Raw genomic sequence first — 17,394 nt, 5'->3', positions numbered from 1 at the left:
ATATCTACCTATCAACAATGTCCTGTTTAACGGACCATTCTGTAAAAGCACATCATAACAACTAATGTAAAAGAAAAAAAAAAGATGGGCCTAGCAGAAAAAGAAAAATCATAAGCAACTGACACTGTCTTTCAGTAAGAGAGGTGACACTCCCACTATAATTAGCATTGGTGCAGCCTCACCTGAAATACTGTGTGCATTTCTGGGCTTGGCAATACAAAAAGGATGTTAAGGTTCTTGAAAGCATCCAGAGGAAGGCAAAAAACCTGGTAAGATGTGTCCTGTGAGGAGTGGCTGAGAACACTCGGGCTGTCCGGTCTGGAGAAGAGGAGGCTCAGAGGCGTCCTCGTTGCTCCCTGCAGCTCCCTGAGGAGGGGAAGCGCAGAGGGAGGCGCCGCTCTCTGCTCCCAGCACCCGATGGTAGGGCGGCAGGGAACGGCACAGAGCTGCGGCAGGGGAGGGTCAGACTGGGCATTAGGGAAAATGCCTTTACTGTGAGGGTGGTCAGACACTGGAACAGGATTCTTAGAGAGGTGGTTGGTGCCCCGTGCCTGTCAGGGCTCAAGAGGCATCTGGACATTGCCCTCAATAATGTGCTTGAGCTTTTGGTTGGCCCTGAAGTGGTCAGGCAGTTGGACCAGATGATCTTTGAAGGTCTCTTTCAACTGAACTGTCCTATTCTGTTGATGAGTAAGTTCAGGGCTTACACAAATATTCCTGAGAACGAACCCATTCACTCCCAAGACAGACAAGACAAAAATGAAACGGATTTGAAAAAGCTTATTGTCAGAAGTTGACAAGGGTGTATACACCGACCTTTTCACAGACATGACTTTGGCAAGGCCTGTAGACCACTACTTCTTGTCTAATCATATATTACTGCCCTTTTCTCAAAGAATTCCCAGTGTTCTCTTTATCAAGAAAAAAAGTGCAAACTCATCCAACGCCACACATAACAGTGCAACTATTCCCCAACTTTGGGAAAACAGAATGGTGTAATCTCTTCCCTCTAGTTGATAAATACACGCCTGTCCCACAGAACAGCAATGCACGTACCATCATGCACTGCATGTACCAACAGCTCTTCTGTTATGCCTACCTGGACAAGAAATGAGTTTGTTAGTCAACAATCTGAAGGGAAGGTTAATAGGCTATGTGATTCTGGGAAATCTACCGTAGCTCAGAAGAAATCCTTGAAGGACATGAAGGAAAAGATTCTAATAATTTTCAGTAGTGATACATAGACCTGATGCTTCTGTTAAAGATTCTTGGAAGAAAAAAAAATCCATCACACTTCAACAAATGTAAATGTTTAAACTGTGAACTCGGTCTTCAGTTGTCTTCGAACCTGCTACCATATGTCTTTCCTTTTTGAGTGTACTTAACATTAAAATAACATGCTTACACTCCTCAAATAACCCATCTGCTGTTCCCTGCTTCTCCTACTTCAAAAGCTTGTCAGCTGCTATCCATTGCAGTTCTCAATTTTCAGCATACAATTAGCTATTAATATTCATTATATATTTTGCCTAGTTATGCTAATTTCAGGCACTATACTTGTCTTTAACTGCCCCAACACTTGAAATAATGACAGAGAACTCTTGAAAAGCTATGATGAAGAAAACAGTATCAAAAATATTTCATTAAGAAACATAACTGTCTCTTTTGGCTAACTATGAAGTAGGGCAGACAAAAGTGTTATTTCAAGATTTTATACTATTCAAAAAAACACTAAGATATAGGCTCCTCATCACAAGTAGGTAAAAGAACAGGGAAGGGTCATGGAAAGGAGTTGGTAAATAAGGCTCCTTAACATAGCACATGTAACTATGTTATATATATTGCACAAGATATACAAGCCCAACATGAACCAACGCTTACTTATTTCTCAATCTTCTCCCCAACCCTAAAAGCATTAAACAAAAGCAGATCTGTTCACTGACATTTGTTCAAAAACAAGACAATACAAATATTCCCAAGAAAAGTTTTCAAAACCCTATAAAAAGGCAGAAAGCTCTTAACAGCTGAAGGATTTGATTTACTTTCAAAATGCTCTCTTCCCAAAAACTATTCTCCACTTGTCTATTTGACAAGTGCTTATCACCAAGTGTCCAAAGCATTTTGGCTTTTCTCTGTCAGCTGTCAACACTGTACAAGACAGTTTAACTCAACACTTTAGCCATAAAACACGACTATAGCCAATTTATGACTGGAATCCTGCATATTTAGGCACTGCCTTGAAATAACTGAGCATAGCAGTTATCTTGGGTCTTGATAATGAAATGATCTCTGAGAATTGTATATGCTATTGGTTTCACTGCAAAGATGCACTTATCACAAGTAGAGCTCTGTAGCTGGTGTTGGTGGAAATAAACTAAGAGAAGAAAAGTATCCCCAGGAATCAATGCAACAAAAACAAGCCCAAGCTTGCATCATCTTGAATACACCTTCAGACAGTAATGCACACCTCTGGGACTGCTTATACACTCAGAGTAGGCAATCATTGGATTAAAATAAATAAAATTCAAGGCAAACCCAAGCAGCAAAGAACTCACCTGAATACACCCTTACAGTTAACTACTCTAGCACTTTAGGATATATTGCGGCTCCTCCCTGCCTACTCTCCTTGTTTTCAAGGCAGCGTGTCCTTGGTTCTTTAAGAGGAACATCTCTCCATATAGTGAGAACACAGTCTACCATATAGTTTGATGGTTAGGACTTCGTGCTTCATCATCTGTGGGTTTAAAATCTGTCAAGATGAAGAGGAACTGAACTGCACATTTATACTACAGGGACAAATTGTCTAATGAAATAGGGGAAAAACGGTGTAACTTTTGATGAGTTCAAATGCCATTTGACCGGAATGAGATCAAAATCGTGCATTTTGATTATTTCTGGAAAACATTAATACATACCTTTTTCACTTTTACAGGTATATTACATTTTTTTTCCAATAGTGTGTCCCCATATTTTTTAAGTTCTCAGATTGCATGTTTATGCTGACAATATAATGGGCAAAGGAAGAACAATCAACTCTCCATTGAAAAATAAAGTTATATCATGCCATTAACAGCACAGTGTGACTTTTGTTCATTTTTTCCACTACTTTACATTATGATGGGGCAGAGGTCTTTAGCTCTGAGAAATCTTTCTACATAGTGACCTAGGGATACATGGAGCAAAATCATTATCTAATCAACTCCATTTGTTTAGCAACTTTCTAACTCTATAGCACAGAAAAGTTAACTATAATTCAGTGTATGATGGTATGCTTACAGTGCACTTCAAACACTGAACATGAAACAACTCTAGGAATGTATCAACTTTTAAAAGATTAAAAACTGACAGGTATTTACTAATTAACTACAACAGAGGAATGCTTTAGAGCATCGATTTCTCAGTATGACTCACAGTGTGTTCTACGACTTCCTTGCAACCTCTGGCATTTTACAAAGATATAGTGTTAATAAAGTTCTGAAAACTTAGATTCTTTTCACCAAGAAAAGCAAAACAGAAAGAACATACAGTTGTGAATAGGCCAGGACAGCACTCACTGTAACAATGCATTTACAGCATGCAGAGGTATGTGGATAATAACAATAAAAGAAATAGGAAGAAAACTAAATCATATGCCCTATGTTTTACTTTAGTATTTGCCAAGTACAGAGATCTATTACACTGTAAAGCTACCGAATTTTGTAAAAAAAGAGAAAAAAAAAAGTGAGGTAATTGATTCTGACAAATAAAGAGAATACCAAGAAAAGCTTTGTATTATTTAGCTTACTGGGATTGCAGACATAACTGAAAGATAAAAGACAAAACATTATGATATTTGAAATGCTTACAAAAGCCAATAAAATACCAAAGACAAATAATCAAATGTTTCAGTATATCCCAAAATTAGCAAGCCTTAGAGGAACATACAAGGATCTCTTCCCAGCCTGCTAGGAAGTACCATGAAATCCTACTCTTTAAAGAAGCTGCAGTATAAAAAATAGAATCAACAATACAGTAAGCATTTGTGTTTCACATTTTATATGCTCATACACACATGCTGACAACTATTTCAAGAGCACCAGATATTGTGTGCAAGAACAGATTGTAAACTTGAGGTTTTGCTGATAAATCCTTGCAAAAATAATCCAGCTACATGAAGGAGTCAATCCAAATTTATCTTATTGACCAGATGTGTTTGGCTGGCTGTCAGCATCAATTGCAGAGCACACATAAGAAATCTCAGTCATATCCTCGACTTCCCTGGAACCAGCACCAATTTGACAGCACCAAAGAGAAGACTCTAAAAAGACTGCCTAGAGATGCACCTTGAACTCAGCAGTTGTACATCTGATGGAGATTCCTACTGCCAAGATATTTCTCTCCAGTTCCCTGATCTGCACAAGCAGGTTTTAACGTAGCACGCTGTATCACCATGGTGTTTGTGTTATGTAACAGGACTAACAATGTAGAACCACCATTATGACTCATGTCATTAATATACATGCTTTACTAAAAAATACCAGAACTTCAGAAAGATCAAAACAATTCAGGCAATACATTTAACCACAAAACGTAGATACAAACAAGTATGGAAAGGACACGAACCATACTTGAAAAACCCATAATTATCTATCTTTCTAATGCTCATAAGTCATTTTAAACATTTTACCGAATGATCCTTTGTTTTTCTATTAAAACAGAGAGAAGTTTCAGATATACTTTTTCTAGATCATTAATTATTCTGAGAGATATAGCAGCATGTTCTTTGCCGTGTATGTTCCCACTAAGTGGCAGAAGATGAACCAAAAAAATTAGATGGCTGATACTTCTATTGCCTTTCAAACCAGGATTTACTGACAGAGATCGATCAGAGATCTGAAGAAAGCACAGACAGGTTTAGGAGAACTGCTAGATAGTTCTCAAATCATGAAGCATGTGTGGAAACACCTAAAAAGAACTCAGATTCCATACAACATGCACAGAGTTATCTGTAGGATGGGATCAATCTTCCCTAGCCAATAGTAATGTCCTGTTTACCCTTCTTAGAACATTGCATAAAAACAGAAGACAGAAAAATACTCTTAAAGCATATAACAGGGAGAAACCATCTAAACAAGCAGTATGTGGAAAAAGACAAAATAAGATCAGCTATCCAGCTCTAGTCTCCCTTCCAAAACCAAATACTTAATCACTATTTAAAAAGCCTTTAATAAAAATCAGACTTGAATTAAATGTCAGGAGGAAACAACACTGAAAAAAAGTTTAAAAATAGACCAATTTCAAATCAATCATTTCTCAAAATGTATGATATAAGAATCTAAGAAAAATATGAGAGAAAGCACAGAAAGCAAACATGACATTCACTCACATAAAATTTTCTGGATATTCACTCAAGGCCATATCAATGATATTCAAAGCATCATGATAGTGTTTCTGGGCTGATAGCAAGAGCGCAAGGAGATGAAGAGAGCTGGCATCATCTCCTTGTAGCTGTAGAGCCTGACGAACATAACCCAAAGCTTCTGGTATCTGATTAAAAAAACAAAATGGAGAAAAAGAAAGCACCACTATTAGAAGTCTTTCTTATTACTTGATTACATGTACTTAATGTTTTCACACTGTTCACCAAGATAGACTCCTGTAGAAGACTATTCATCAGTATAAAAATAGACTTGATGTTCTACAATGATCTGCAAAAATTAAATAATATATTAACCCTGAAAAATAAGATGGAAGTTTTAAAAAACAGTTCCCTTCAGTCTTTTAAAATATTAACTTACAGATTTTTTTTTCCAAATACTGGTTGTATTTCTCTATGATTTTGAAAATATTTTAATTGTAATACATTAACTGAAACATGCAGCTAGACTGCCACAGCAACTTTTCTTCACATGGAATTTCATGATCTCCTGCATTACATGTATGTCTGATCAAAATAAGTACACTAAGTGTTAAAACCAGAAAATTTAATTGAGTAATAGAAGTTTGGAATTCAGAAATACAGTCATAGTCTACTACTGAAAAATATTAAGTGATGCTAAAGGGACAATCCATTCCACTCTAACTGACCTCATCCACCATCTGTGCTATTCAATAGCAATGAGAAGTAGTCACTTAGATTACGTAAACTACCGTGGCTCAAAACAACTTCCTAAAATAAACTTGACACAGAAAAAGGCTTATCATGACATATACAAAGCAGCTCTGCATTATACAAATTCATCTGATATATGGTAGAATTTGTACCTTCAATACACATAACTATATAATATATAGCATATTATATTATATATTACATATATGCTAGGGTAACGGTTGGACTTTATGATTTTGGAGGTCTTTTCCAAACTAAATGATTCTACAATTCTATAATAACTGTACAAGTTAGATTGAGCTCTGTTCTTTTTCATAGCTTTAAAAGATTTTCCAATTATAGTCTTATTTTGTAATTTTGTTCGCAATAACCAAATCTTCTAAAAGTATTCAGAAAAGGCATGTATCTTCTCAGATACTGAAGACTTAAGCACTGTCTAGATTGTTAAAGACTAGATTCAAGAGTCCCACTCTCTTGAAAATCCATAAACAGAGATCACGCATAATAGGTAAAAACAGGGTAAAAAATTGACTTTGTTACTCTCTGCCAAGCACCATTAATGATGAAAAACATAAATTGAATGTCTTATGTCTTATTTCTGATCCTTGGACTGCAAATACTGTTGCAGAAGTCTGGAGAAGTATATAAAACCAAAGGTGTTCAGAGAGAATATATCCATATATTTTTCATATATATGCATATATGTACAAGGAAAACCACAATTTTATTGAAGAAATCGTCATCTGCATCCACCAACAGATACATGCTTTAACGTTCATATGGCAATGTGAGGTTGCACTTCTAAAACAGGACTAACCTGTCTGGATATTGCAAGCTGCAGTGCCAAGTAAAAAGCTGCCAGATGATCTGTTGGAGACAAACTGTGAGCCCTAGAGAAAAACAAAAACAAAGAAACAAAACAAAAACAACAGTATTTTTTTTTCTCCTGTTAATACAGGTTATACACCCATACAAATGCATATATATTCATGTATACATATTCAGATCTCTTCACTACATGTATACTGATATTTTTGTATACCTGGTATTCATTACAGTGACTTCTCCTGTACTTCTCAATCATCTTTGATTTAAAGGGAAGCATTTGGGGTCATATAAATGACCCAAAGTATCATTTTTTTGGAGAAACAAATTATGTAATTTTAGTATAAGCTTTTAAAATGAGCAATACAAAATGATTCTTTAATTAAAATATACTCCTAAACAAAACTATATGTAACTAAGTTTTAATAAACATTCATTAAGCAGAGATTTCTTACATATACACACAGAAAAAAAACACATCAATGTGCCTTCAAAGAAAAGACTGTTGTCATCTGTATGAGAAGTACCCAAGCAATCACACTGCCCCTGACCAGGATGGTTCTGAAGCACAGAATTTGAAGAGGAAAAGTAGCAGCAAAGTAGATCTGAATTTTATTTATTCTTTAGAGTCCTAAGCTTTAGGCACATTCTCAGCATACTGAGCCTCCTAGGAAGCCAACTACTTTCTGGCTTTGAGTTTCTTCGAGACTTAAGTTAGCAGAGTATCTTGATATGTGGCAATGTAAAAGAAACCTGTGCTCGATGGCTTTATCACAGCATTACAGCAAAAGGCAGCATAAGATCTGGTTCATCATGAAGCTATGCTTGAAGGTCAGATAAAGAACTTTATGCTGATTGTTTTTTATAAACATAACTCGTCCACAAAAATGTTGAGCTTCCCAATAACAGCAGTGTTTTACACTTACTCACTCCCAAAATGTTGTTAATTACTGCTGTTGCAAATAACCCCAGTTACCAAAACAAAAATAACATTTTCCCACATTTTTATTAAATTTTGTTTGTTTGATTTGAATGTTCAGGTCAAATGCACATAATTTGTCTTGTTCATATCGACACAAATCCCACAGAAAAAGTTCTTGCAATACACTGTAATACAGCCTTTCCCGTGCAAGATAAGGTTTTGTTTGTTTGTTGGTTGTTTTTGTTGTTGTTGTTGTTGTTTTGGTGGGAGGTGGAGAGCTTCAGCATAGACAAAAAAAATTGATCATTATACCCCAAAATGATGTGTAGTAAACACCGGACAGCAAGAGTGCCACTACATTTAATCTATATTTGATGCATTCTTTTAATGCAGGCTCAGGTAGAAATAGTGTGCAATAATCACCTTCAGAACATCTAATCAGTCTTCTTCATATGGAGCAAACAAAATTAACCTTTAATTCGTTACAATCACAAAAGGAACCTTCTTCTTCTGACTGGTGCAATTCTGTCTTCCCAAGTCCAAAGAGACAGCTCCGTTAGTTTAGCAACTACTCCAACACATATCAATGTAACTTAAGTTAGTAGGGGACTTTTTCATATTTTATTGAACGTAACTCTAAATTCGAAATTAGAGTCAAATATGAAACCCTAGCAGGGTGTAGGAATTTTCGTTTGTTTGTTTTCTGTTTTTTCTTTTTTCATCTTTTATCTTGGAGAGTACTGGTTCAGTCACCAAGCTTCAGCCAGTGAAAGAATAAAGCTGTTACTATCTATCAAAAATTTGGCAAGTTCTGTGAAACTCTCCAATTCACACCAAGCACATGAAAAACACTGAAAGTTTTCCAAAAGAAGTTAGCGAAACAAACACCCCCTCAGCAGTGTGCAAAGATGGCAACAAGTGCCTTCTCAAATGGCCAATGTCACAAAGTGATGGCCTTGAAATTTGGCATAGAAAAGGGTCCCCGCACAAAACTGTACTTCTTCAGACTTCTGTTTCTTCAGGAATTGGTCCTCTAAGTAAATGATTTAAAAAGAAAAAAAAAAAAGGAAAAAAAACCACAACATCGAAACAAAAAGAATAAAACTTGACAGATCAGAATACTGATCCCAGTACAATTGCTTGTTCTATAAACTGCGTAGGAGATGAATGCAGAATTTCAACTTCCATCTCCTGAAAAACATTTATTTTTTTTAAAGAAGCGTGAGAGGAAAATGGGCATGATTCTGGTAAGCTTAGCTTTGTTCTCACTCTGTGTGGGAACAAATTTTAGGTAACATCCTATACCTAAATCATCAACACAAGCAACTAGCAACACTATGAACCACACTGCAGCATATTCCCAGTCTAGCAGATTTATCAGACTCCTTTTGTGAGTCTCTGTGAACACAAATGGGGAAATATGTTAATATGCAAAACTATCTCCTCACAAAACATACTTTCTCCTTTCTCAAAGGAGATAACTGTAGGATTTTACGATACAGAAACTACATTCTCTTCAAGGGCCAAACCATTCTATTCAGGATCATATGTGGAATGTAAGCTACTCATCAGTAATATCGCTAGCAGCAATATCAGCCATATCAACCATTCACTAGAGTTTTCAAAACATACACCCTATGTATTACTAACACCTTCAAAAGACACTTTAATTAAGTCTATGTACAAGTTAATTCTAAGAAAGGACAGCAGAAAGGACGAGTATGTAACTGAACACCAATACCCTTGAATGTGCACTTAAAAAATACTAAACAGTGTTTCTTAGGAGGTTGTATGAACTAAAAAGAAAAAAAAATATATAACCCACATACACAATGAATCACAAAGATGATGCAAAGAAAACAGACGCAATTAATCCCCATGTCCTCCAAACTTTCTGTGTATAAATTTATATTTTGCTAGTTAGCACAAATATTTCAAAAATCCACATCACTACAAAACTAAAGTTCCACTCCACCTAGATAGCTAGAGAACATATGCAATGGTTTGTTGAAGAGTTGCTAGATATGTTTTTAGATTTCAGCTGGCACCTATCACTGCTCGGAAGTCTTTGAAACCGAGCAGTTAAGAAGGCATCAAGAGGTTTATTGTTCAGTTGCAGAGAATGAAACATAAAAAGAGGTGTAGTTAAATGTTGCAGCTCTTCTGATGGTTACGCCACCAATATTTGTTTCTTCTGTAATTAGGGTAAAGATGTTCTCTTTCATCTGTTTATCATTTGTAGAGTCAAACTCTTGCGAATGAACTATTGTTACCTCCAACAGCACTACTACTGTGTAAGGCACGTGGAAGATGAGGCATTTGCTATGTCACTGCCTACACCATTAAATCTCCAGATAAAAATAATTTTCTTCTCTGGGCTTACAACCTGCACTTCACTCCTCAACCACAGCAGTAGGGCTTTGATTATCATTCTGCCTGTATTGGCATAAATAATGATAACCTGCTATATAATCTGATCAGCAACTACCTCTTCTAGAAATGCTATCACATTGAACCATGACTTAAAACCTTGCATCATACTATTATTTCCTTCTAGATCAGAACAGAATCCTCCTCTGAGCAAATATTTTATACTAGACAGTAACATAAATGTCTTTAAAACGAAATAAAAGGAAATCCTTACGAATCAATTTAGATATTTCTGGCAGAAAAAGATGAAGTGAATGTTGAAGAAATACATTATGTACTCATGAAGGCAAACTCGCAGAGGTGAAATCCTCATTACAGTCTTTTACAAGTCCCTTTCTAACACATAATAAAGCTTTTCACTACACAGGCAGAATTAAATGAAAAGATTAACACCCACTCACCTCTGAAATGCAAGAAGAGCCTTTCTCTGTAAGACCTCTTGCATCCCTCGCAAAGATGCTAAAAAGGATATATTTAATCAGTGATATGCAAGATCAAGAGATTTCATTCCACATGCTCACTGAACTAGTGTTAATATATTGACTAGGGAAAATGGCTGCACACAGAAGTTTTAATATTAAGTCTAGTATTCTGACAGGTATCCTTTTTTAGACAACATGAGAATTTCCAGATTTGAGTGTTTATTCTTATCTTACCATCAGTAGCCTGCAGACTGTAAGTCAATCCCAGTGCCAAGTAGCCTTTTGCTTTGAACTCAGACGTTTTGTCTCCAAGATCAACAACTGTTTTGGCAAATCTTTCTGCTTCTTCCAACTGAAAACATTATAAAACATCCATATAAGTCTAAAACTAGCTAACGCTTAATGAGAAGAATGCACAACATGTGTATTATGCTCACTGAATCTGTTGAAATCTCAGTCATAATCACTTTTAGGACTGCTTCTCTTTCCATTAGACTTAGTTTTCTTGCTAAGTTCACAGTATGGAATGCAGATTTAGGAATGCTGAAGCACCCACTCTTATGGTTGAAATAAATACTGGTACGAAACGCACAATTACTGTGTTTTCACCTTTTTCTTTAAATTAAGAAGGCATTTCTGTCCTATATATGCCATCTACGATTTTTGCATTTCATAGTTAATAAGAGTTCTTGCCCCACGAACCATTTCTTTAAGAAAATCAATTACAAAAAACATGGTTCCAAGCCTGCAAAAAGAGTACAGCTATGCAAATCCCTGCATCACATACAATATTGCTGAATGTATGCAAATTCATGAAGAAAGAAACTTGTAAAAGATCAGGGTTTAACTGCATACCCAGGCTAGCATGCTATTCAACTATCTAGAAAGAAAATTAAATAAATGTTTGAATCCATTCCAGTAAATGTAAATGCTAAGTATAGCTAGCTACTCCATATAAAGTCAATCCATAGGGAGCAATTTACAGAACTAGGATCTATGTTAATTACTAAAACTACTTTTGTCAGCCTCAACAAGTCATATTTCTACTACTGCGCTATTTTCTCAGCTTCTGATTGTGACTCTTCTCATTCTTTTTGAAACATTCTTTTGAAAATTACTTTTTTCTTGAAAATTCATATTATGATCTTCGACCACCTTAATGTTTTTTGTATAGATACACCAATTTCAAGGATATGAATAATGCAACTCAAGTAACACTTTTGCAAAAGACACTGCCCCTACTAGGAATTCATGAACACCAGCTGTCTCCAAACATGGTATCAGTGGAAGAGTTTATCAAAAAGAATGAGGGATTTGTCCCATTCACTTCCCAAGCTAGTTATTTTCTACAGACATCAGTCAAATTTTTTATCTCTGTATGCCAACAACATTTCAATTTTTAATACATTCTGTCTTAGATCAGTACAAAGACATGCCATGTGGATAAGCTTAACCATTGCTGTCAAGTACTTTAAAGCCATGCAGCAGGGATGTACATGTGCATACACTTATCTGTACTGTGTTTTCTGTGATGATCTTATGCATGTAGTCACTGACCAAAATTATTTGCTACATCTCTACACCAAGATTTTGTTGCACTTTAATCTCAGATCTTGCTGAAAAGACAAACGGTGGCAAAGCTTACCCAGTGGAGAGATCCCATACAGAGCTTTGCAGCAAGGAGTGGAATAGTTGCATCATCTGGTTTCAAACGTATACATTCCTTCAAGACTTTAACAGCTCGAGCAGACTGTTAAAAACATTTTCCATTGAAATTACTAAAAACATAAATACGTTTCACAGACACAAGATTAGTATTTCCATTTTCTGCCTTATTTTTCCCCTACGTGAAGGAGCCATTACTGATCATTTTGTTGAAAATTTGTCACAAGAACTCTTCCCATAAAACAGAAGAGTTTAGCCACTGCTGTAGTTATTCTCCCCCTGTGAACTATGATTAAGAGTCCCAGGTGAAATATTTGCTCAGAATGTAATCCCATTGGTTCATAATTCAGAAAACAGTTTTGAGACGCTTTTAAAAACTTTGGTAGGCCTGTGGGCTCACATTACATCAAGGAAACTGAAAGAGCAGAAACAGGAGATGGTAATCAGAACAAGCTATGTTTTAGTGCTCTTTGGGAGTTACAGCAGCACATAAGAACAGTAGATATGATACAAGACATTATAACAGACTGTCATTGCTTCTCTTTTTAAATTCATTTTCCTCTATCCAATTGCAGTTTAAGAGAGCATTCTAAATGAACAGAGAACGACAAGAAGCAAGCACTTTAAGAATCACTATACTTCAAAAAATAACTTCGGAAGAAAATAAATCATTCCTTTCCCCCCACACTGAAGATAAGCAAGTTATCTCTACAGTGAATGATCTTTTAAAAAAAAAAAAGGCATTTACATTATATAATGAATATAATTTATTTTTCATAATATGAGATGGAAAAGCAAAAGGAACTATAAATAGAAGATTGTATCTAATAATAAAAGCTGTTAGGTTACAAAAAATTAAATTTTTTTTTTATCATTTTAATAGCACAGTACACACAGTCTCAAAGACAATAATAAAGACAGTCAAATTCCCAAAGAAAAAAAGAACAAGAGCAGCACGAATCGGCATTAATTTGTACCTAGAAATAGCATTTGTTCATCAAAACAGCACTTGAACAAGGATTTTACTGGAAAACATGATCGGGTGTAATTCATATTCATTTAGCTTAGCTTGAGCTTGTTGGTAAGATAGTTCTTGTTTCAAAAACACTACAGATGAAAAATTATGGAAGTGCCAAATATTGTTATCAAAAGCCAACAAAACAAGAATTACATCAAAAAATTAAGACTTACTTTTCCTGCTGCCATCAAGGACAATGCAAATTGATACCAGAGATGGAATTCTTCAAACGCAAACTTCATGGCTCTTTCTAAACACTAGTTTTTTGGGGAAAAAAAATTTCATTAAGGGAACATTCTTCAATTATTAAGATATACTAGTATAAAAATCTTATAGACTAACATCTAAAACACATGTAATCAAAAATATGAATTATTCAAATAAGTGAAAGCAGCTGCCAGATTGTATACGGAGGAGAAAAAAAGAATTGAACAGAAAATTGATTTCCCATATACCATACTTACATACTCCTACTGTCCTATTCAGACTGAGAGAAGCAATGATAAATATCAGTCAGCTTACTCTTAAATGAAGGTATTTAGAGCAAAAGCTCCAAAAGGCAAGAGAGGTCTTAAATGAAAAGAAAAATTGTACGCACGCATTCTTGAACTTATGAACACTTGTCTAGCCATGGCACTATAAGCACTTATCAATACCACTTAAAAGTGGAGGAGGAGAAAGGTTGATCTGAGAATATTATTTCTAAGAATTTTAACTTAGCACACTAAATACTCTGCTGAGAGTTTCTAATTTAATAATTGAATTCCAAAAGGAAATTCACTAACTGAAATTAAATATATAACACTGGTGTTTTGTGCTAATTCTGGAGGTTTCGTATCTGCTGTTGTCAGTAAGAACTATTTCATTTTGCTATGCTCTTTTTTACTTATCAAGCTAGCTCTAAGGAGTTGGAATACTTGAAAGGTGAAATACTTCTCTGGATTAAACCATTTCAGCAATTAACATTCTCATATACAATGTGAAATTAATGAAGCAGCTTTTCTCCTTTGATAGCTATAATGTATAGGTTAAATCGCAATACCATGAATTTTTTTTTACATTCAAACTCAGAAAGCACAGCCAGGTATGTAGTGTGTTCCCAAATAATAACAGGAGCTGAAGCAAAGAATAGCACTGAAGATGAAAAAAACAAGTATGAGAAATGCATTATTTGCAATGTCTAACTAACGTCTACTACAATTTTTCCTACTACACAGAACCCAGTATCAAGGCTATTACTAAACAGAATTTTTATGAAATGCTTATACAAGGACTGAAGTTTCTAAAAACAAACCCTTTCTAATACTGTTGCAAAAAGTTCATCATCAGACTGTATGCGTAGCAAGTTGATTAAATGTCTATTAAGACAACACAGGACTTATTTCCCCATTAAACTTTTTTAATCGTTTGAAGCAAAAAGATCACAGCAGAAAACAAATAAATTATATGAGAATACATTTCCTATTACTGTGGATACTTCACGGAGATGCCTACATGAGGCACACTCCTCCATCTTCACTGACGGAGCTGGCAGAAGACAAGAGCTGCTAAATCCATCTCTCTCTCCAATGATTAGTGCAACTCTGGTCCTAACCTGAATGCCTTTAAATGGAGGATGAATTCAAGCTTCTGCTTTCAAATACATCATTTTTCAAATACGACTCACTCTACCTGTTTTGATATCAGTGTTTTATATAAGAACTAAGCAAAGAACACTGACCTATAACAGCCATATAGTCCCAGAGACTCACACGAGTAAGTGGCACACGGAAAGTTAATAAAGTCAAAATACGTTCATAACTTTTTAGACTGCCTAACGATGCTTTTTTCCCATTTATATATATTCACGTATGTACACATATATGAGCATTAATTATATAGAGCCACTGATTCACAATTAGAAAAAGAAAAAAAGAATTTTCTAGGCCTCACTTAATTAAAAATTACTTGTCCATTCTAACTGACAGAAAATACAGAAGTTGGAGAAGTTGATAACAAAAAAAAATTAAAGTATAAGAACACAGAACACAAGGGTCTTGAACTGTATTCTAGAAGGCTTGAGTTTCAATGGACTAATTAATAATCTATATGCTGTTCAGACTCTAAACCAATGATCTATATGCTGATCACTGCTGTTCTGAAACATTCTCTCAGAAGTGAGACATGGCCCTGAAAAAGTGAGAGCAGATATTGACCTGATGGAGAAAACCTTATTGCTAACACCCTGTGATTCCCTGCACATTTGGCAATTCTGCCAAGCACCTCTCTTTGACTATGCTCACAGTGTGGCAGTTATAAAAATAAATACTTCAAGTGACTGTCTGTCTTTTACTGTGTTTAACATCCACTCTGGAAGTTCTGCGTATACCTTTATTTAGAAACAGTCCTTCTGGATGATACTGGGAGGCTAAAAATGAGAAGATATTTCATCACATAACAACACCTTGACAGCCAAGGCCTGTATCTGTTCTTTTCAGAAACCTTAGAAACACATTTAACCCTCTATTTTCAACTGCTTTGGTTTTCTTCAGGGAACTTGAGCGAAATGAGGATGACAACGACAAGGAGGAAGTAAGAAAGAGCCATATAAAATAGAGAAGAATTCTGCCAGAGAATTCTTCCCATTTCTCTGATTTATGATGCTTCCTGACTGATCTTAGAGCTTTGAAGGTCTTTGCTGTGAATAGAAATTAAATAATTGGTCTCACCAAATGTTTAAGTTGTGCTCATCTTGAAATAAGCTTGCCAACACTTAAAAAAAATTACTAAAACTTGATGCGACTAACAGTAATAATGTAATATCTGTTACAATTGAAACCAAAACCAAATCCATTATTCCAGCCACAATGTAAAGATACCAGACAAGAACTACTACTTTGAAAGAAATGGCTGGAAAGCACCATGAACTATGAATACTAATTCTGAGCCTGACCATTTAAGGAAACAAGATCTATTTTTTTCCTTAACCGTTTTGCCCAGAGAGGCTGTGGAGTCTCCTTCTCTGGAGATATTCAAAACCCGCCTGGATGCCATCTTGTGCACTGTGCTCAAGCTGACCCTGCTTAGCAAGGGGGTCGGACTAGATGACCTCCAGAGGTCCCTTCCAACTTCAACCATTCTGTGATTCTGTAATTGTAACCCAGGGCTGCACACCCCCTGCTCACTTGGTAGGTTAATACGTAAAAAAGGAAAGGTTTCACCAACATTGTCAGCTGCTTAAAGAAGAAAGAAATCAGAGACATTTTCAAGTGTGTTTTTTCTTTCCTCTAAATAATTGTTAATATCTACCCTTTAAACAGTTCTGGATGTAAAATATATGGAGATTTGCCTCCCACAGCTTTCTTTGATGCAACTGCCTAAAGCTCCATGACAGTGTCTGTACCAGCAAGTAAGTAGAAATTTTCCCGAGTTATATTGTAGAATCAGAGTTTTGTATAAACTTTCATGTTCCTTAGTTTCATTTTCTAGTATACTGATTAAAATTGACTTGTATGCACAACTTGCATCTGTGAAATATTTTCAAGGGGAGAATACTCCAATTCGGAGCTTAATATCACAGAAGGTATGGATTTAAGAATCACTATCAACATGTATCAGTGAAGAATTAGGGTTTTACTTTTACCTAATTAAAATAGTCCTTTATTATGGTAAGGGGATGTGATTTCTTAACAAATCAATCCCTGAATATGCCTTCTTACCACACATGCTAAAGTATTCCTTCCAGATATTGCTAATTAATCATGGTCATCGACAGTATCCTGCTGCTGGGTGAGCACTGTTTTGAGCAGCAGAAAGATCCGCTCTGTCCAAAGAGTGGCTGAGCAGGTTGTTTCTCAGATTTAAAACAAACGGACAAACAAAAAACACTTTTAACAATACTTGAAAATTTCCTGAAGTACTAAGTTGCCACAGTCTAACAAAACACACCCAAGATGTGGAAACGCAAGACATCTGAGACAGAGAACACACTTTCCTACAGACCTCAAAAAAAAGGTAATATATTCCCCCTTTTTTCAACTCC

The 17,394-nt window shown here is 35.6% G+C and overlaps 1 protein-coding gene across 4 annotated transcripts in view; it reads right to left on the bottom strand.

The window, feature by feature from the left end:
* Window positions 1–17,394, bottom strand: part of TTC7B (tetratricopeptide repeat domain 7B) — a 138,627-nt gene that overhangs the window by 61,030 nt on the left and 60,203 nt on the right. For all 4 annotated transcript variants that reach the window (XM_040558699.1, XM_040558700.1, XM_040558701.1 and 1 more), the window contains 6 exons: window positions 13,547–13,630; window positions 12,336–12,440; window positions 10,925–11,042; window positions 10,670–10,727; window positions 6,909–6,981; window positions 5,366–5,526 (listed from right to left, as the gene is read on the bottom strand). In XM_040558699.1, the coding sequence (XP_040414633.1) occupies window positions 5,366–5,526; window positions 6,909–6,981; window positions 10,670–10,727; window positions 10,925–11,042; window positions 12,336–12,440; window positions 13,547–13,630 (599 nt within the window). The remainder of the gene's footprint in view (window positions 1–5,365; window positions 5,527–6,908; window positions 6,982–10,669; window positions 10,728–10,924; window positions 11,043–12,335; window positions 12,441–13,546; window positions 13,631–17,394) is intronic.

This window comes from Cygnus olor, chromosome 5 (genome assembly GCF_009769625.2).
Source record: "Cygnus olor isolate bCygOlo1 chromosome 5, bCygOlo1.pri.v2, whole genome shotgun sequence".
NCBI lineage: Eukaryota > Metazoa > Chordata > Aves > Anseriformes > Anatidae > Cygnus > Cygnus olor.
This window is presented reverse-complemented; position numbering and strand designations above follow the sequence as displayed.